Source organism: Mustela nigripes, chromosome 14 (genome assembly GCF_022355385.1).
Source record: "Mustela nigripes isolate SB6536 chromosome 14, MUSNIG.SB6536, whole genome shotgun sequence".
NCBI lineage: Eukaryota > Metazoa > Chordata > Mammalia > Carnivora > Mustelidae > Mustela > Mustela nigripes.
Window position 1 is genome coordinate 27,143,309 of NC_081570.1, and position 22,747 is coordinate 27,166,055.

The window sequence follows — 22,747 nt, forward strand, 5'->3', positions numbered from 1 at the left end:
GGGTGCTGGGATCGAGTCCCGCGTCGGGCTCTCTGCTCAGCGGGGAGCCTGCTTCCCCCTCTCTCTCTCTGCCTGCCTCTCTGCCTACTTGTGATCTCTGTCTGTCAAATAAATAAATAAAATCTTAAAAAAAAAAAAACAGTATGATATTGGCATAAAAATAGATACATAGGTCAATGGAACAGAACTCAGGTATAAACCCACATGTAAATGGAAACTTCAAATTTTCATGCCTGAAGATGTGAAGTGAACAGAAATTAAAGTCCAGAGTCTGCGCATGATGAAGATTATACAGAAGACCTTCTGTGCCATCAAATGCTGTACTAAGGGTGAAACTAATCTTGAAATGAATGACCCTCACTGGAAGGCTATCCTATAATCTTGAATTTATGTTAAGTTGCACTGGACTGATAGTATTCCCAGGCACCTGACAGAAACAAATGGAGATCTTGAGGAATATATCTTTATCCTGGTTCTCACATTATTTCTACAAATTACTTTTCAAGTACAATGACCATATACACATGCTAACAAAATACCATGAGCAAGAAAGACAACAGACGATGAAAACAAAATCACAGATTTCAGATATGGAAGCTGTCAGTAGCAAACTGGAAAACAAATGTTTACAAACAACTATACATATATAACTATATATGTAATTTTTAAAAAACTTTTTATTTTTTTACGATTTTGTCAGAGTGTGTGAGAGAGCACACAAGCAGGGGGAGTGGCAGGCCCCTACTGAGCAAGGAGCATGATGCAGGATTCAATCCCAGCACCCTGGGATCATGACCTGAGCTGAAGGCAGGCGCTTAACCTACTGAGCCACCCAGGCATCCCAACAACTATATATTTTGTAAAAATTTTATTTATGTGACAGAGAGAGCACAAGCAGGGGGAAGGGGCAGAAGGAGAGGGAGGCTTCCTGCTCAGCAGGGAGGCCAACACAAGGCTCAATCCCAGGACCTGGAGATCAAGACCTGAGACAAAGTCAGATGCTTAACTGACTGAGCCACCGAGGCGCCCCTAAACAACTATATTTATAGGGCTATGGTGGCAACTGGGTTAGATATAGCATCCATGCATGCAGACTACTGAGGGCAAATTTTAGAGGTGTTTGAAAAAGATAAAAATAAATAACAGAGGAACCTTTCTGAAATACTGATCTCAATTGAAAATTAAACATGTTATGGGCACCTGGGTGGCTCATCCAGTTAAGCATCTGCCTTTTAGCTCAAGTCAAGTTTCCAGGGTTCTGAGATCCAGCCCTATATCAGGATTCCTGCTCAGGGGGAACCTGCTTCTCCCTCTGTCTGCCCCCTCCCTGCTTGTGCATGCACTATATATATAAATGTTTCAACCTAACAGACCACATAAGAACATATTTATGGATTCTCAAGTTTCATTTATAAAGAATGCATACAGAAAAAGCTATCACAATACCAAATACTAGAAGACCATGTCTGTGGAACTTTGAAGATCAAATTGTTGAATGTATGGGTTCATTTCAGGGAGTTTGCATATGACGGTAATATATGTTAAATGGTAAAGGGTTGGAAAATCTCTTCTTACCCGCCCCCATGCCTTTTTGTATAACACTATTTAAAGACATGCATTAGAATAACAAAAGATGAATTTGAAACCTGAAGAAGGGAGACTATTGGGAGTTGGAAAGGATTGGTAGTGAGCAAAGAACCCGTATAAACTTAAATATATTAATGTATTAAGGTATTGGTTTTCTTATAATGAGATATTTTCTCCATATTTTTCTACAACAGTGAGTGTTGTTGTTATCCATTACTGTATTAGCTTAAAACAACAGCAGCAATTTATTATTTCTCAGGATTTTGTGGCTAGAAGATCAACTGGTACCATTACCTAGATAGAAGTGGGAGTCTGGGCTCTTTGTACTTTGGTCTTTCCATGTGGCAGATTGGGCTTCCTTACAGTATGGAGACTGGATTCCAAGAAGTAGCATTCCAAAACAAAGGGAGAAGCTGCAGATCTTTTTAAGTCTCAGAAGTTACACAGTATTACTTCTGCATTCTGTGGAACTCCGGAGACAACCCAGATTCAAGAGGAAAGGAAAAGCCACCAATTCTTGATGGAAAGAATGGTAGAGAATTACAGCTGTCTTTTATTGTTACATGAGATACTCAATTACTGATTATGATCTCTTTCCCTGAATGTAATTTGGAAGGGATGGTGGAATAGACTAAACAAAACTCTTATGTTCCATTAAGTGAATACCTCCATTAAGTTTACCTTCATTAGCAAGGTAAACTTTATCTTGATTTAAAAAAAACAGGTTATCATAGCATATGATTCAAAATTCAAAAAGATATAAAGGGATACACGGCACTTCTGCTATAATGTGATATATGCCATCATAGTAAGCCTTAATGGGGCAGGAGTGGGAATAGACTTGAAGCTAACCAGTCAAAATCAATGCAACTTTGGGGGTCCTGGCTGGCTCATTTGGAAGATAGAGCACGTAACCCTCGATCTCAGGTTTGAGCACCTCACTGGGTGTAGAGATTACCTAAAAGTGAAATCTTAAGGAAAAAAACTAATCTATGCCAATTTGTAACTAGACTATAATAGAAACAGTGAAAATTCTAATAAAAATACCATAACAGTTAAACATAATAACTTCATAATGATTGGGAAACATTCTGCCAGTTCCTCAAAAGGCAATTTCATCCCTAGGAATCTACTCAAGAGAAGAGAAAAGTTATGCCCATATAAGGACATGATATGGGTGTTCATAGTGGCATTATTTATAATAGCCAAAAAGTGGAAATAATCAAAATGACCATCAAATGGTCATTGATAAAATGTGGTATATCCAAACAGTAGAAAATTATTGGGGAATAAAAAGGAATGAAGTCTGATACATGCCATGAGGTGTATGAACCTTGAAAACATGCTAAATGAAAGGAGTTAGTTATAAAGGAGCATATATTATATGATTCCATTTATGTGAAATGACCAGAATAGGCAAATCTCTAGAGACAAAGTAGATTAATGGTTGCCTTTGGTTGGGGGGATTAGGAGGTAATGGTCAAGGGGAACAGGATTTCCTTTTGGGGTAAAGAAGATGTCCTAAAATTGATTATGATGGTGGCAGAATTCTGTGAATATACAAAAGCCATTTAATTGTATACTTTAAGTGGGTGAATTGTATGATGTGAATATCTCCTTAAAAATATACTACAAGAAGCAAAAAGTATATATTTTTTTAATGAGTAAGTACTACTGTAAGCATAGGATTTTAAGATGTTTAAAGAAATGATGGTAGCTTGATCAAATGGGATGGGAGGAAGGATTGAGAGTGCCATATTACAGAGATAAAGGCAAATAGCACAAACTTCAGAGGGAATTGTGCAAAAGCTATTCTAAGTCTGAGCATGTGGCCAAACTGAACCAGAGGGAACACCTTACATGTAATGAGTATCATGGACAAAACTGTATTCCTCTGTTGTTTGAATATTCGCTATTCATGTACTTCATATTCAACTATCACTTGGTAATGCAAAATCACGTGTGAACCAAAGTAACATCTGTGCTAAAGTGACATAAATTCCCTACTTACAATTGCATATAAGCTGATTCGTGTTACAGAAACAAGTGTTGGATATCAGAATGGACTGAAAAAAATCAGAAAAAAATCAATCTTCTTTCTTAGGCCCCCAGCCATCTAGCTCCCTCTCTGAAGGCAGTCATTGCTCCCACTATCTTGGTGTCCTAACAGGTATTCTGATAGTGTGTATGCTGTATAATATGAGTGTATGTTATATATGTATGTGTATAATATGAATGTATATTCTGTTTTTTCTTGCAAAAGAACATGTATTTTATACCTTTTCCTATCCTGCATTATTTTTTTCATAAAACCTATCTAATCATACTAAGGAGCTTCTCTATTCTATTTATTTTCTATTCTTTTTAATGTTAGTAGTTACATATTAACCCATTGAATAGTTCTAACATTAATTGGGCTCTGATGTATTCATCTAATTTATTTAACACTTTTATTTTTTACTGTATGCCAGGAATGGTTCTGGGCATTATAGATCAGTGAAGGAAACAGACAAAACTCCCGTGCTCATTGGGCTTACATTTCATTGTTTTTTGTTTTTCTGAGCAATGCTGCAGACAAGGATATCTTTGTACAAATGTCATTTTTTGCATGTGGAAGTATATGTGTAAATAAATACTTAGAAATGGAGGGTGCCTGGGTGGCTCAGTCAGTTAAGCGTCTGCCTTCAGCTCAGTTCATGATCCCAGGGTCCTAGGATCAAGCCCTGCATTGGGCTCCCTGCTTGGCGGGAAGCCTGCTTCTCCCTCTCCTACTCCCCCTGCTTGTGTCCCTCTCTTGCTGTCTCTCTCTCTCTTTCTGTTAAATAAATAAATACAATCTTTTTTAAAAACCAAGAAATGGAATTACTAGGTCCAAGTGCACATGCATTTTTAAAAATTAATAGTTTTTTAGTACTTTGAATTAATAGCAAAATTGGAAAGTAATAGGCATTCCCGTATACCCCCCTTACTCCTGTTCCAACCAGTTCCCCCATTATTGCTTTAATTTGTTACATTTATTACAATTAGGAATCCAATATTGATACATTATTCTTCTCTAAAGTCTGTAATCTGCATTAGGGTTTACTCCTTGTGTTATGCATTCAGTGGGTTTTGACAAAAGTATGATGACACATATCCATCAGTACAGTATCGTACAAAGTAGAATTAAAATCCACTGTGTTCCACCTGTTCCTTCCTTCTACCCCATAAAGCCCTGGAATCTTCCTTCCACCCTGTGGAAGCCCTTGGAAACCACTGAACTTATGTTTTCATAATTTTACCTTTTCCAAAATGTCATATAATTGGATCAGACAGTACATAGCCTTTTTAGATTGGATTTTTTCACCTAGTAGTATGGATTTAAGGTTTCTCCATGTATTTTTATGCTTAACAATACATTTCTTTTTAAAGATGAATAATATCCTGCTATCTGGATGTACCACAGTTACCCATTCACCTTGAAGGACAAGTTTTGGCTTTATGGCTAAGGCCACTATAAACATTCATGTGCAGGTTTTTTGTGGATATAAGTTTTCAGATAATTGGGTAAATATCAAGGAGCATGATTTCTGAATAGAATGATAAGAGTATGTTTAGTTTTTTTTTTTTTTTAAAGATTTTATTTATTTATTTGACAGACAGAGATCACAAGTAGGCAGAGAGGCAGGCAGAGAGAGAGGAGGAAGCAGGGTCCCTGCTGAGCAGAGAGCCCGATGCGGGACTCGATCCCAGGACTCTGAGATCATGACCCGAGCCGAAGGCAGCGGCCCAACCCACTGAGCCACCCAGGCGCCCCAAGTATGTTTAGTTTTATAAGAAACTGCTAAACTGTCTTCCCAAGTGGCTGTACCACTTTGCAATCCCACCGGCAGTGAATGAGAATTCTTCACATTCTTGTCAGCATTTGGTGTTAGTGTTTTGGATTTTGGCCATTTGTATAGATGTTTAGTGGCAGCTCTCTGTTTTTAAATTTGCAATTTCCTAATGACATATGATGTTGAGCATCTTTTTATATTCTTATTTATTATCTGTATATCTTTGGTGAAGTATCTGTTCAGATCTTCTATGCTTAAGTGCTTTTATTGATGAGGCTTTTTAAAAATTTTTTAAAAGATTTTATTTATTTATTTGACACAGAGAGATCACAAGTAGGAAGAGAGGCAGGTAGAGAGAGAGGGGGAAGCAGGCTCCCCGCTGAGCAGAGAGCCAGATGTGGGGCTCCATCCCAGGACCCTGAGACCATGACCTGAGATGAAGGCAGAGGCTTAACCCAGTGAGCCACCCAGATGCCCCTATTGATGAGTTTTAAAAGATCTTTGTGTATTTTGGATACCACTTCTTTATCAGATAAGTGTTTTGCAGATATTTTTTCTCACTCTGTGGCTTGTGTTTTATTCTCTTTAGCAAATCGGAAGTTAATTTTCATGAAAGCTTACAATTTTTTATTTCATGGATTGTGCTTTTGGTGTCATCACCAAACACAAGGTCACTTAAGGTTTCAGCTGTGTTATCTTATAGGAGTTTTATAGTTTTTCATTTACATTTAGGTCTTTGAGCCTTTTTGAGTTTTTGTTTGGTTGGTTGGTTGATTGGTTTGGTTTTGTTTGGTTTGGTTGCAAGAGAACAGGGGTGGAGGTGGGCAAGGTAGAGGAGGGGGAGGAGGGAGGAGGGATCCTAAGCAGGCTTCCTGTTCTGCAGAGTCTGAAGAGGGGCTGGATCCCATGACCCTGAGATCATGACCAGAGTGGAAATCAGGAGTCAGTTGCTGGTTAAGTTGAGCCACCCAGGGGCCCTATTGAGTTAACTTTTGAAAAGGTGTTAGGTCTGTGTCTAGATTCTTTATTATTTTTTTCTTTTTTGTTGTTTTGCATGTGTATATCCCCTTGTTTAGCACCATTTGTTGAAAAAAACATCCTTTTTTCATTGAATTGCCTTTGCTTCTTTGTCAAAGATCAGTTGACTGTATTTGTGTGGGTTAGTTTGGGGGCTTTCTGTTCTGTTCTTATATTTTTATGTGGTTTTTGAATAATAGCACAGTCTTGATTAATGTAACCTTATAGTAAGTCTTAGATTATAGAGAAATAATGAACAATTAGAATTTGAAGTTAAAAAGCACAATACTGTTTATATTAGCACCCCTCCCCAACAGACTTAAGTATAAATCTAACACAATATATGCAAGATATTAGGAGAACTACAAAATTCTGGTCAAAGAAATCAACGAATACCTAAATGTATAGAGAGATGATATTCCATGTACATTGATAGGAAGACTCAGTATTGTAAAGGTATCAGTTTTTCCCAGCTTGGTTTATATATTTAGCATAATCCCAATCAAAATCTTAGTAAGATTTTTTGTAGGTAGATATTTTGATTCTGAAGTCTGTATGGAAAGGTAAAATAATCTTTTATTTTAGCTACATAGCATAGCTACACAGTATTGAAGGAGAATAATGTCAGAAGACTGCTACTATCTGACTCCAAAACTGTACTTACTGCAAAACTAGAGTAATCAGGACAGTGTGTTACTTACTATAGAAAGGATAGATAGATCAGTGGAACAAAATAGCTCAACAGGGTGGTTCCAATCCCAGTTCTGCTCCTTGCCTGCTATGTTTTAGGCAAATCATTTCTGTTTTCTTCATCTATAAATCAGTATAGGGTTTGTATGAAGATTAAATGAGATAATGCATATAAAGCATATAGTGTTTTGCCTGAGATAAGGTAAGATCTTGATACATTTTAGCTATTGTGCATTTTCTTTCTTATTTAAAAATATATTTTTTTAAGATTTTATTTATTTCAGAGAGAGTATGCACAAGCATAAGTGAGGTTAGGGGTAGAACAAACACCTTGCTGAGCAGGGAGCCCCACATGGGGCTTGATCCTGGGACCCTGGGATCATGACCTGAGCCAAAGGCAGAGGCCCAACCAACTGAGCCAGCTAGGTGCCCCACTATTGTACATTTTCTAATTTGATCCTGATAAGATTCATAAGAAGGTGACAGATCAGGTGTTAATCCCATGTTACAGATCAGAAGATAGGAGTTTCAGGGCTACTTATATATATATATATATTTTTTAAAGATTTTATTTATTTATTTGACAGAGATCACAAGTAGGCAGAGAGGCAGGCAGAGAGAGAGAGAGTGAAGGAAGCAGGCTTGGCGCTGAGCAGAGAGCCTGATGTGGGGCTTGACCCCAGGACCCCAGGATCATGACTTGAGCCAAAGGCAGAGGCTTTAACCTACTGAGCCACCCAGGCGCCCCTAGTTTAGGATTTTTGCAGGTATATTCATGAATGGTATTATCCTATGACTTTATTTTCCTTTTTCATAATGTTTTTGTCCGGTTTTAGTATCAGAGTTTTTCCGGCATCATGTGTTGAATTGGGGTTATAATTACTTTTTTCCTGTTCTGTGGAAGAGTTTGTATAAGAACAGTATTTTTTTCTTTTATTTTTTCTTTTTATTTTTTTTATTATTATTATTTTAATATTTTATTTATTTATTTGACAGACAGAGATCACAGGTAGGCAGAGAGGCAGGCAGGGAGAGAGGAGGAAGCAGGCTCCCTGCTGAGCAGAGAGCCTGATGCGGGGCTCGATCCCAGGACTCTGGGATCACAACCTGAGCCGAAGGCAGAGGCTTTAACCCACTGAGCCACCCAGGCGCCCCTATTTTTATTATTTTTTAAGATTTTATTTATTTGAGAGAATAAGAGTAGAGAGAGAACACAAACGGTGGGGAGTGGTAGAGGGAGAAACACACTCCCTGCTGAGCAGGAGCCCGATGTGGGGCTCAATTCCAGGACCCTGGGATCATGACCTGAGCTGAAGGCAGATTCTTAACCCACTGAGCCACCCAGGTGCCTGATATTTTTTTCCTTTAATATTTGCTATAATTCTCCAATGGAACCATCTGGATCTAGGATCTTTATATATGGGAAAAGTTTTTTTTAATTTTATTTTTAAGTAATCTCTGTACTAGACATGAAGCTCTCAAACTCACAACCCCAAGATCAAGAGTCACACGTTCTACTGACTGAGCCAGCCAGGTGCCCCTGGGAAATATTTCTAAATGTGGATTTCATTTTTTTCAGCTAGTTACAGGACTTTTCAGATATTTTAAATGTTTCATTCAGGTAATAGTTACTAACTGAATTTATTGTTTGAACTTCATCTAACAAAGCTACAATATCTTGAGCTTTTTTTTTTTTTTTAAGATTTTATTTATTTATTTGACAGAGATCACAAGTCACCAGAAAGGCAGGTGGGGGGTAGGGGTGTGGAGGGGGTGGAGCAGGCTCCCCGCTGAGCAGGGAGTACTGATGCAGGGCTCAATCCCAAGACCTTGAGATCATGACCTGAGCTGAAGGCAGAGGCTTAACCCACTGAGCTACCCAGGCGCCCTACATTTTGAGCTTTAAATCTTAATGCTGGATGTCACTTTTTTTAACTGTGATAAAGTATACATAGCATTGAATTTACCATCTTAACAATTTTTTAGTGTACAGTTCAATGGTATTTAAGTATATTCACACTGTGTGGGACCAATCTCCAGAACTCTTTTCGTCTTGCAGAATTGCAGCTGTACCCACTATGCACTAATTCCCCATTCTCCCTTTTCCCCAGCCTCTGGCAATGATCCTTGTACTTTTTCTCTTTTTGACTACTGTAGGTATTAATAAGTAATATCATACAATGTCCTTTTGTGACGTAACATAACATCTTCAAGTTTCATGTATGCTGTAGAATGTGTCAGAATTTCCTTCCCTTTTTAAGGCTAATGCTCCATTTTATGTATATAACACATTTTGTTTATCCATTCACCTGTCAATGGATACTTAGGTTGCTTCCATCTTTTGGCTGTTGTGAATGATGGTGCTGTGAGCAATCGTGTGTGGTTATCATCTCAGTACCCTGCTTCAGATTCTTTTGGGTGTGTACCCTGCAGTAGAATTGCTGAATCTCATAGTAATTCTATTTTTAATGTTTTGAGGAACCACAATATTGTTTTCCATTTTATATTTCTACCAACAGAGGACATTTTATATTTTACATACTTTTCTGTGTCAGTAACCTGAATTTCTCTAGTAATTTGTCTATTTCACCAAACTTATTGACAAAATGTTATGCCTTCAGTATCTGTAGTATAGCATATTTTTCACTGTAATTACATTAATTATTTTTCTCCTCTTATTTTTTTTTTTAAGATCTATTTATTTGAGAGAGGGAGAGCATGCACTCACATTGGTTGGGGGGTAGGGAGAGGAAGAAAATCTCAAGCAGACTCCCTGCTGATTATGGAATCCTACAGAGCAGGATCCCTACCACCCTGAGCTCATGACCTGAGCTGAAATCAAGAGTCAGAGGTTTAACTGACTGAGCCACCCAGGCACCCATCCTCCTCTTATAAAAATCAGTGTTGCCTGGAGTTTATCAATTTAATCTTTTCAAATAATTTTCATAATATCAAATTTATACTTTGTTGATCTTTCTTACCGTATTGATCCTTTTATTATGTCATATTTATTGTATTTAGTTCAGTTCTTATCCTTATTGTATTGTAGTTTAAGTTTATGTTGTTGGGGCACCTGGGTGGGCATTCAGTTAAGTTTCAAAGTTTTTTTTTTTTAAGATGTTATTTATTTATTAGAGAGTGTGCAAGGGAGGGAGGAGCAGAGGGAAAAGGATATGCAGACTCCATGCTTAATGCAGAGCCTGGCTTGGGGCTCATTCTCACAGCTCTGAGATCATGACCTGAGCTGAAGTCAGGAGTTACAGACTTGACCGACTGAGCCGCCCACAAGTCCCTAAGTGCCAACTCTTGGTTTCCTCCCAGGTAGTGATCTCAGGGTTGCGGGATCAGCCCTGCTTGGGACTCTGCACTCAGCTTGGAGTTGGCTTGAGATTCTAGCTTGCTCTCCCAACGTCCCTCTCCCCACACGCATACTTCCTCTCTAAAGTAAATAATCCTTTAAAAAATTAAATTTGCATTGTTGTTGGTCTGGTACTCTTTGGGACTGGTTTGTGCTTACTCATGCTCACTTGGGTTTATGTGACTGCTCTCTCTTCTTTCTGCCCCTCTGAAACAACTTTACAGAGATACCCAATTTTTTGTTTGTTTGTATATCGATTTAAATGAGGAGAGTAATTTGGGGAGAAAAAAATGTTGAGGTGTTAGAAATGATGTCACCTTCCAGCACTAGGCTTCAACCATTCTTAGCTGTTCTTAAAATTCTAATATACTCTGATTTGACAACATTATCAAATGCAGCTTATAACAACGTTACTCTTTTTTTCCCCCTCTCCCTGGCAGGACCCGTTGGGGCCCAGCCCCTACTTATGGTGCCCAGAAGACCTGGCTATGGCACCATGGGCAAACCCATTAAATTGCTGGCAAACTGTTTTCAAGTTGAAATCCCAAAGATTGATGTCTACCTCTATGAGGTAGATATTAAACCAGACAAGTGTCCTAGGAGAGTGAACAGGTAAGAATCATGAAGTTGCAGAGATTATTTTGCTCTTAGTATTTGTCTTGCTTTAGTAATTATGCTTTTCTTTCATATTTAGTAATAGCGATACTGTCTAACCGTTTTACCAGGAACTGGTGGTGATTTGTTTTGAAATTGATTGTACTTCAGTGGTGTGATGTTGGGAAAAATCTACAAATAGCCTTGAAATTTTCTCATTATACCATGAGCTCACATGTTTTCTCTGTGATAATAGAGAAGGTTCAGGTCATTTTTGTATGCTCTTGAAAGCAGACTAAGCATCTTTTCCATTGCTATCTGGTAACATATATGTGCTTTTTTTCCCCCTCCTATCTCCACCCCCAGCTTAGTTATTCCTTTAAGATGATGGGATGGTAGCACTAGTGGGTAGAGCTAGAGATTGTCATGTTGCATGATTTCTGTTCTGATCCTCAACTCCCCTAACTTTCCTTATGCTTATATAGGAATAAGTATATATGATATACAAAGATTTATCAATCTGCTTTCAGTAAGCTGCTTCTCTCACCTTCCCCAAATGTATGTGTGTATATATGTATGTATTTATGTATGTATGTGTGTATATATATACATACCGTTGTGGTTTGGGTAGTAAGGGAATATAAAAGGAATTTATATTAAGAGTCTTCATTTAAGATAGAGGTGGTTCTTGCCTTTAAGAAATTCATAATTTAGGGGCGCCTGCGGGGCTCAGTGAGTTAAGTCTTGGCCTTCAGCTCAGGTCAGATCTCAGGGTCCTGGGATCAAGCTCTGCATTGGGCTCTCTGCTAACTGGGGAGCTTGCTTCCCCCTCTCTCTCTGCCTGCTTGCTGCTCTGCCTACTTGTGATCTCTGTCTGTCAAATAAATAAAATCTTTAAAAAAAAAAAAAAAGAAATTCATCAATTAGTTAAGACCCAAAGAAATACGAAGTGAATGAGCACTAAGACACTTTGTGATAACATGTTTTAAAAAAACCCGTCATGTGAATGTTTTAATTAATGTGGAGTGCAGAATTCTTTCCGAGGTCACCCTCCTACTATAAAATTTCACTCCCTCTGGACTACAAAATGACACCCCAGATTTTAGTATGGCATTCCCTTCTTAGTTTGGCTCTGATCTATTTCTTTTTCTTTATTCTGCAGCTCTTACCTGGAATACCTTCTATGCCCTTTACTATCTGGTAGACTTCCATTATTTTTCAAGACATACCTTTTTTTTTTTTTTAAAGACTTTATTTATTTGAGAGAGAGCAAGTGAGCAAGAGAGCCCAAGCAGGGGGAGAGTGGCAGACGGAGAGGGAGCAGCAGGCTCCCCACTCTGCAAGAAGCCCAATGTGGGGCTCAGTCTCAGGACCTGGGACCATGACTTGTGCCGAAGGCAAACACTTAACTGGCTGAGCCACCCAGGTGCCCCCTAAGACATTACCTTTTTAACTCTATAGTCAGAGGTAGTTCGTTCTTCTGTGACTCTGTAGTATCTGGTGTATACTCCTTTAATAGTATTTTTAGTGTTTTAAATACTTGTTGTTCCCTCTTCTCCCAGTATGACATCTTCATGAAAAGGAGTACTTTGTACCCCTTATATTAGCTTGATGATTGACACATAATACTCAATAGAGTGAACGAAAGGTTTATAAAAGTAAAATGAAAGGAGTATGATAGTAGGGGACAGGAAGGAGAACTGGATATTATAAAGGGCTATGTATGGCCAGATAGAGATTTTCAGTGCCCTACCCTTCTTCTCTCCTGTGGGTCTCTAGGCTAGTCTTTTAGATTCCTTTCTCTCTCAGCTCTTTCTGTGAGCCATCATCCTGTCTTCATGCTGTGCTCTCAAATTCACTTTTTCTTGTTTCTCAAAATTGGAGTGTTCAATGTGTAAATTTGAGGGATAATCCTGACCCTTTTGGGGTTTTTTTCTTGAGATTTTATTCATTTATTTGAGAGAGAAAGAGGAAGAGCGGGAGCACACAAGCAAGGAGGGGAGGGGCAGAAGGAGAGGGAGAAATGGACTTGTTGCAAAGCAGGGAGCATGACATGGGGCTCCATCCCAGGACCCTGGGATCATGATCTGCGCCGAAGGCAGACACATAACTGATAGAGCCACCCAGGTGCCCCCGACCCTTCTGTTTGATGTTTACATTTTATTTTATCTTATTTATTTTATTTTTTTAAGATTTTATTTATTTGACAGGTAGAGATCACAAGTAGGCAGAGAGGCAGGCGGTAGGGGGATTTGGGGGAGCAGCTGGTGTAAAGCAGTCTCCCTGCTGAGCAGAGAGCCGGATGGGAGGCTCCATCCCAGGACCCTGGGATCATGACCTGAGCCAAAGGCAGAGTCTTTAACCCACTGAGCCATCCAGGCACCCCTGATATTTACATTTTAAAAAGGCATTTATTGGGGTGTGTAGGTAGCTCAGTCACTTAAACATCTAACTCTTGATACCAGCTCAGGTCTCAATCTCAGAGTCACCAATTCCAGCCCCATGTTGGGCTCCATGTGGAACCTACTATAAAAAAAAAAAAGAAAGAAAGAAAGAAAGAGGCATTTATTAATCTAAGTAAATCTCTTAATTGATAGAATGTCTAAGGCAGATATTTGTCTTTTTTTGATACTTTTTTTTTTTTAAGATTTTATTTACTAAAGAGCACAAGTGAGAGGAGGAACAGCGGTAGGAGAGGAAGAGAAAAATAATCTCAAGCAGACTCTGTACTAAGCATGGAACATGAATGATGTGGGGCTTGATCTCATGACCCGAGCTGGAACCAAGAATCAATGCTTAACTGACTGAGCCGCCCAGGCAACCCTAAGGCAGATACTTCTGAACTGAATTCCTTACTACTGCCTTTCCTCCTTGCCCTGCCCAAAAGAATCACCCCTAATTTTAGCAGTATATAGTAAAGAATTGTTGAAGGCCATTTATTTATTTATTTATTTATTATAAAGATTTTTATTTATTTATTTGACAGACAGAGATCACAAGTAGGCAGAAAAGCAGGCAGAGAGAGAGGTGGAAGCAGGCTCCCTGCTGAGCAGAGAGTCAGATGCGGGGCTCAATCCCAGGACCCTGAGATCATGACCTGAGCTGAAGGCAGAGGCTTTAACCCTCTGAGCCACCCAGGCGCCCCTGTTGCATGCAGGATATTTATTAAGTAGGAAAATTATATGATGAAAATGTTAGGAAAACAAAACTGCTTTAAAGACAAAATGGGTTGAAATTGAGAGAATAACAGGAGATGCAGGCTTAGGGCTTACAGATATCAGTGGAGGGTGGAGGGTCTTAGTTTTTCAGAGAAGTTCTGAGGGACTAACGCAGTGTCAGTAATATTAAGTAAAAAAAGAAAAAAAATTATTTACTAGATTTGTTCCTTCTATCTAACTTTTTGTTTTTGATAGGGATAAGGGAGTTGTTTGTGTATTATGTAAGTATATATGAAATTGGTGCATCTGGGTGGCTTAGTTGGTAAAGCATCCAACTCTTGATCTTAGGGTTGTGAGTTCTAGCCCCATTTTAGGTATGGAGCCTACTTTAAAAAAAAAAAATTAAATAGTATTAAGTTTCACATGTAGATGTTCAACATATTGGTTAAATTTGAGAGAAAAATATATGTAATGAATTGGTGTGTACATTCTGGCTTTCAATTTATGATCCTGTTGACTTCCCTAATTATATTTTGTCTTCAGGTTGCTTTGTTGTGTTACATTGTTTGCCAGTAGGAGTAAAGGATCTGTAATTTAGATGTTTCCACATGGAAATTTTTTATCTCGTATCTTTGATCAGAGTTTTCATAGGACCTACAGGATTTCTTTGAGACTCCTAAAGGGTCATAAGTCAACTTTCTACTTTGTTAGTAATATTGACTTGATTTTAAGTCAACATCTGCAAAACTTATTCCCTTTATTCCTTCAAAAGACTAGCTTTTATCTTCACCTTTTGCAGTATGTAACTTACCAGTTAAAATTGTTGCTGGGCTTTTGAAATTGGTTCAGTTGCTATACTTCAATGGCTGGAGTTTGAAAAGTTAGAAGGAATTAGATAGAACTTGACAATTCCTATTCTGTATTAGTTAAACAGTTATAGGTTAAAATGCCCCAGTATTGAAATCAACACATAGGAGGTTTTTCTTGTCCATATGCCACATGTTCAAATATTTGGTACCACGGCATTAATCATTATAGTAGACTTATGGGTTGTAGCCAAACAAGTTTCCACTTTAGTCAGAGGGGTTTTCTTGGACAAAATACCCAGGAAATGCTTGTGAGTCATTTTTTGAGTCAGCTTCCCTACTTCTGATTTTCTGTCTGTCTTCTTGTCCTTTCCTCACCCCTTTAGGGTATGTGTATATAATGCTTTTTTTGCCAATAAGATTTTGATTGAAAATGATCATTTGGTACGAGAGCATATTTGTTAGGCAGATTTTAAGTGTTTCTATTTTTTTTTAACAACTAACTGATCTTGGGGCCTGGATGGCTCAGTCATTAAGCGTCTGCCTTCAGTTCAGGTCACAGAGTCCTGGAATCGAGCCCCATATCAGGCTCCCTGCCAGGCGGGAAGCCTACTTTCCCTCTCCCACTCCTCCTGCTTGTGTTCCTGCTCTTGGTGTCTCCCTCTCTGTCAAATAAATAAACAAAATCTTAAAAAAACAAAAACCGGGCGCCTGGGTGGCTCAGTGTGTTAAGCCGCTGCCTTCGGCTCGAGTCATGATCTCAGGGTCCTGGGATCGAGTCCTGCATCGGGCTCTCTGCTCAGCAGGGAGCCTGCTTCCTCCTCTCTCTCTGCCTACTTGTGATCTCTCTCTGTCAAATAAATAAATAAAATCTTTTAAAAAAAACAAAAACCAAGTGGATGATCTTTATAACTAAAAACCAAATATTTTTAGAACTATTATGACCTAGAGTATAAATTCTGTAACTTGAGTTTTTATGCTGGTTTGTCCAACTGCTAAATATGTATGCAGGTAAGCCTCAAATAGGTTGTTAGATACTTCTTCAGAATCATTAGGTAGTAACATACATACATAGGGAAAATTATATAAAAGCATTATTTTATGACTGCAAGATCTATTTTAAACATGAATAGATTTGGAGGAATCTTGAAATAGTATTAAATTCTGTTTGAATCAGTTTTCTTTTATAAATGAAACATTAATTGTACTGTTATTATTACTACTGGTGTTGTATTGTGATTTGTGATAGAGTGCCAAATATTTGTACATATTGCATACAGTTGTCATGCGATACTGACGATTGAATTTTTGAAGGAAAAAATCTATATTGAATCCATTTTGGCTTTTATTTATTTTTTTTTTTTTTAAAGATTTTATTTATTTATTTGAGAGAGAGAGACACAGTGAGAGAGAGCATGAGCGAGGAGAAGGTCAGAGGGAGAAGCAGACTCCCCATGGAGCTGGGAGCCAGATGTGGGATTCGATCCTGGGACTCCGGGATCATGACCTGAGCCGAAGGCAGTCGTCCAACCAACTGAGCCACCCAGGCATCCCCATTTTGGCTTTTAAATAGAAATCTCAGATTGGAGTGTTGGAAACAACTCCCTTTCTGCTGTTATTAGGAATGTCATTGACACAGTGTTATAAATAGGTAATATGCCAAGAGAGGGACATACTTTTATAAAATAACTTCATTTATACAAAATTCACATACTGTATTACTCACTTGTGTAAAGTGTACAGTTCAATGGTTTTTAGTGTATTCAAAGAGATAGCATACAGCCATCACCACAATAAAAGTTTAGAACATTTCATCCTCTGAAAAAGAAACCCCATTATGGGCTTCTAGGTGGGTCAGACTGTTAAGCAGCTGCCTTTGGCTCAGGTAATGATCAGTGATCTCAGGGTTCTGGGATCAAGCCTCATGGTGGGCTCTCTGCTCACCATGAGCAGAGAGAAGGGGGGAGCCTCCTTCTCCATCTCCCTCTGCCCCTCCCCCTCCTCATATGTTTGCGCGCGCGCTTTCTCTCTCTCTCTCTTTCAAATGAATAAATAAAATCTTTAAAAAGAAAGAAGAAAGAAACCCCATTACTCCTTAGTAGTCACTCACCATTGTCTTCCCCAGTAGCCCCTGGCAACCACTAATATACTTTGTCTCTATAGATTTTTTTTTAATGTTTTTTTTTTTTTTTTTAAGATTTCATTTATTTATTTGTCAGAAAGAGAGAGCACAAGCAGACAGTGGCAGGCCAAGTCAGAGGGAGAACCAGGCTCCCTGCGAGCAAGGAGCCCGATATGGGACTCGATCCCAGGACACTGGGATCATGACCTGAGCCGAAGGCAGCTGCTTAACCAACTGAGCCACCCAGGCGTTCCATGTATTTTTTTCATTTTTTAAAAAGATTTTATTTTATTTATTTGTCAGACAGATCACAAGTAGGCAGAGAGGCAGGCAGAAAGAGAGGAGGAAGCAGGCTCCCTGCTGAGCAAAGAGACCAATTCGGGGCTCAATCCCAGGACCCTGGGATCATGACCTGAGCTGAAGGCAGAGGCTTTAACCCACTGAGCCACCCAGGCGCCCCTGTCTCTATAGATTTAACTTTTCTGGGCATTTCATATAAATGGAATCATATAATATGTGGCCATTTGTGTGAATGACCTCTTTCACTTCACATGTTTTTAAGGTTCATCCATGTTGTAGCATGTATCAGTACTACCTTTTTATTACTGAATATTATTCTGTTGTAAAGATATTTTGTTTATTGATTCATCAGTTGATGAACATGTGTCGTTTGCATTTGGGGCTGTAATGAATAATGCTGTGAACATTTGTGTATAAGGTCTTGTGTGGACACATGTTTTCATTTCTTTTGAGTGTATTGCTAAGACTGGAATGATTTGGTAACTCTGTTTAACCTTTTGAGAAACTGCCTGACTCTCTTCCCAATTGGCTGCATCATTTTACATTCCAACTAACAGTGTGTGATGATCCAAGCATCCTTACCACCATTTGTTACCTATCTTTTTTATCATAGCCTTCCTTGGAGTTTTAGGTAGCATCTCATTGTTATTTTGATTTGTATTTTTATGATGGTTGATGTTGGGCATGTTTTCATGTACTTATTGGCCATTTGTATATTTGGAGAAATGTCTGTTCAGGTCCTTTGCCCATTTTTAAGTTGGATAATTTGTCTTTTTGTTATTGAGTCTTGGAAATTCTTCATTAGGTATATTTAAAAGTCCCTTATCAGATGTAATGATGTGCAGCAATGTTCTTCCTTCCTGCCTGTTGGCCTTTCACTTTCTTGATGGTGTCTTTTAAAACACATTTTTTTTTTATTAAGAAGTTAATTTTTTCTTTTGCCAGTTGTCCTTTTGGTATCATTCCTATAGAGGAGCATAATTCTGATTAAAATGCTATAAAGAACATAACCCAGAAAACACTGCCGGTGAAAACTGAACAGTGTAGTTTTGAGTATTTAGCTATCTTAGGGAAACTGTACCGTGCAGTATATGTCAGTTAATAAGCAAGTTTTATTTTCCTTGTTAGTTAATGACTTGGAGGATAGGAAAGCTAACAGATGGTGATTATTTCAGACTTATAAATTCTCAACAAATTACTCAGTAATAATTAGTCTTCTAGCTAATATTTCTACAATATATTTGAAGTTGAAAGATACTTTTATAAATAAATATATTCCTAAACATCAGGGACTAATAGGTAGAGTTTATTCCTAACATCTGTCCATTTGTGTGGATTTAAATTATAGTAACAGCTGTGTAGTATTGTTAGGCATGTAGCATGATTTGCTTATTTTTAGTCTGCTCCACTTTTTTCTTAAATTGAGTTAAATCAATTTAAACTAGCTGTCTGGATTTACCACATGATTGTACCAAGGTAGAGTACTCTCTGGTACTGGATTTAAAGAGTATATGGATCCTGACTGGAATTAAAGTTTAAATTCTGCAGTAACTTTTGAAACTTAAAAATCATTTTAGGATCCTCCCTATGTTTTCATTCATGTTTAACTTTTTGTGCCCCTTTTTTGTATCAGGTCTCGTGCTAGGTTCTGGAGATAACAAGGTAAATAAGATGTGATCCCTGTTAGAGATTTCATAATCTGTATGTAGTGACAAGTTCTGTGAGATATGCACTATGTGCTGTGGTGAAGGAGCAGAGATTCTTGCTTTTAGTTTGGAAGATGGGGTGTATATGTGTATGTGTGTGTGTGTGTGTGTGTGTGTGTGTGTATATATATATATAGAGTGGACATAACAAAACCATGACATGTTTATGTAAAAGAAATAGGCCAGTATGAATAGAGTACCTTGAGTATGAAAATTTAACCAGGGGTAAGTTGTGAAGGGTGTTTTTTTGTTTTGTTTTGTTTTGTTTTTTAGATCTGTTTGAGAGCAAGAGACAGTAGGGGTGGGGAGGAGAAAGGGGGAGAGAGAGAATCTCAAGCAGAGTCTCTGCTGAGCATCGAGCTGGACACGGGGCTGGATCTCAACCTTGAGAGCATGACCTGAGCCCAAATCAAGAGTTGGACACTCAACCACCTTAGCCACCCAGGCACCCCGTGAAGGGTCTCAAATCCATGCTAAGGCGTGTGAATTCAGAAACAGTGGAGAGCCATTGGAGGCTTTGAACACACAAGGAGCATCCATATTTTAAAGCATAACTAATGGCAGGGTGGCAAATTAATTAGAAAACAGAAAGACCAGGGGTACCGGGTGGCTAAGTTGGTTAAGCCTCTGCCTTCAGCTCAGGTCATGATTTCAGGTTCCTGGGATCCAACCCCGCATTTGGCTCTCTGCCTAGAGGGGAGTGTGCTTCTCCCTCTCCCTCTGCCCCTCTCTCTGCTCGTGCTCGCTCATTCTCTCTCTCTCTCTCTCTCTCAAATGATTAAGTAAAATCTCTTAAATAAAAAAAAAGGAAAGAGGGTGCCTGGGTGGCCCAGTTGGTTAAGCATCTGCCTTTGGCTCGGGTCATGATCCCAGGGTCCTGGGATAGAGCCCCGCATTGGGTTCCCTGCTCAGCGGAGAACCTGCTTCTCCCTCTCCCTCTGCCTGCCGCTCTGCCCACTTCTGCGCACTCGCGCTCTCTCTCTCTCTGTCAAATAAATAAATAAATAAAATCTTAAAAATAAAAGCAGTGGGGAGGAGAGAAAGGAAAGAGGAAAGACCAGAGTTCTGGAGAACAATGGGAATGCTGTTTGCAGTAGTCTAGATCAGTGGTCTTCAAATCTTTGATTACTCATCCCCATCAGTTAAAATGTGTTTGACATGGACTGAACAATAAATAGATAAATAAATGTATATGTACACATTTAACGTTTTTAAATTTATAGAAATGCACCACTATTCTAACATAACTATAGAAAAATTAAAGGCAGAAAACAATATTTTGAAATAAACTATATAATAATATATTTAATAATTTGAAATTTTCAGATTCATGTACCAAAAATCAGATTGAATATATGCCACACAGTTGAACTGAAGTAAGTTATAACATGCTGAAAGTGAGTGAGTGAGAGTTCCATTGTTGCTTCTTTTTTTCTGATTGAAATATAGTTGACATACAGTGTTATATTAGTTTTAAGTATACAACATAGCTATTTGCAACTCTGTAAGTTATCCTGTGCTTATCAAGATAAGTGCATTTAACATCTACCACCGTACAATGTTGCTGCAGTACACTGTTAACTCTTACATGTTGCAGAAGTCCTGTTAGTCTCTTAGGGTTCCTGTATATCATCTGTTACATCTGATCATCTAACATGGGCTAAGTGAAGACCTCAGTGTCCATCCATATCCATGAATGTTAGTAAATCTTAATTTCTTTTTTTATTTTTTAAGAATTTATTTATTTGACAGAGAAAGATCGCAGGCAGGCAGAGAGGCAGGCAGAGAGAGAGAGAGGAGGAAGCAGGCTCTCTGCCGAGCAGAGAGCCCGTTGTGGGACTCGATCCCAGGACCCTGAGATCATGACCTGAGCCGAAGGCAGTGGCTTAACCCACTGAGCCACCCAGGCGCCCGTAAATCTTAATTTCTAATTGTTAGATGAAAATTAAATATAAATACTTCTAACTTCTTTCCCCTCATACTCTAGCATACCCCATTGCATCTCTGATACATACTTTCCTAGATTAAAAGTAGTGTTTTCTAAGACTTAACTACCAGCAGTGGCAGTGGGGATGAAGGAAGAGCTTAGATGTAACATTTAGAAGAAGAATGAATGATTTAGGTGTGGAAGGAAAGGGAAGAGAGAAGAATGACTTCATCATTCCTAGTTTGTGCAATAGTGGTAGCTTTAACAGAAATACAAATGGTGAATGGACCAGGTTTTTTATTTTCTGTTTTGGATATTTGGAGGTTGAATTATATAAGAAACATCAAAACAGAGAGGTTCAGTAGATTATTGGAAATAAGTACCTAGAGCTCAGGAAATAAGTCAAGATAAAGATTTGAGATATATCAACATGTAGGTGATAGTTAAAGTTAGGGAAAATGAATAGAGTCAAGATAAGAAGATTAAGAATGGATCTCTGGGGATACCATTATTTCAGGTTTGTCAATGAAGACACTTAGATCAGGAAAAGTAGGAGAACCAGGACAAAGTATAAGCTGTTTCAGAGAAGGTAAAGAAAGGATTGTGAATTTCAAGGATTGATCACAGTGGCAAATGCTCAAAGAAGCCAAGGTGTAAAAGCTGAAAAGAGACCGTGTCTTTTAAGAAGTCAGTGATGGCTAAAGAAGTGTTCTAGAATCAAGTTGTTATTGTAAACCAGATTGAGATAAAAAGTGATTTCTCAATCTGAAGTAATCTGTCAGTTATCTGGGAATACTAGTAATGTTTACTATACTGGATTAGCAAGTGTAGTTATATAAAATTATGAAAGAATTCATACCCATGTGAAATGATTTTGAAGATCGTTTTTAGTAAAATGCTCTGGTGTACTACAACTTTTATATTATAAAATACTAAAAACGTGATCTAAAGTATTACTCCTTTTTTCCTTACTCTGTATCTTTTAAGCTTTATGTTGATGCAAAAGTATTCATTGGCTACCTTCTCTGTTACTTATTGAAGAGTTATGAAGATAAATTCAGAGTTAGAAGGATGTAAGGAGAGACCACCAGCTGTTTTAGTTGTGTTTTATAAGCAAGCCTTGGGGTGATTTTACCATCTTATTGTACCTTAGCAGTCTTCCTTTCTGTCTATACTATAGTGACAGATTAATTTATTGGAGCTGTGAATACTAAACTGATGTGAATAGTCACTTTCAGGAGAAAATACGATTTCATACCTTCTTGTATTGACTAAAATAATATTTCCCGTTCTGCTTTTTGAGAGCAGAGAATAAGAGATAACTAGAAATGAGATAAAGGTGGGTCTCTATGAGCACATAGAATGATTAATAATTTCTTCTCCTTTTTACAATAAAATTTCCCTCTCCTACCATTTTTCTGCTGTATGAGTCAGGTGGTAAAGTGGAACTTACTGAAACCAATATTAAATTTTACTTTACAGTCTGTGCACCAGAGCATGATGGAGTCAAAAGACTTGGTACCAGAATGTAGGAAGTGGTGGTTGAGGTAAGAGTGGGAAAGGTAGGCTGTAGCCCTTTGTAAAACCTAATGTACTCAGGTAGGTTCCATTTTTGAAGTAATCCCCAGATATTCTTAAGGCTTTTTAAATTCTATCCCAAGGCTCTA

At 38.3% G+C, this 22,747-nt stretch overlaps 1 protein-coding gene across 3 annotated transcripts in view; it reads left to right on the forward strand.

Moving 5' to 3' along the window:
• Window positions 1-22,747, forward strand: part of LOC132002197 (protein argonaute-3) — a 125,850-nt gene that overhangs the window by 14,851 nt on the left and 88,252 nt on the right. For 2 of the 3 annotated variants that reach the window (XM_059377247.1, XM_059377248.1), the window contains exon 2: window positions 10,908-11,079. In XM_059377247.1, coding sequence (XP_059233230.1) covers window positions 10,908-11,079 — 172 coding nt within the window. Of the gene's footprint in view, window positions 1-10,907; window positions 11,080-22,562; window positions 22,628-22,747 lie in introns of those variants that run through there. The other variant, XM_059377249.1, reaches the window with a different exon arrangement.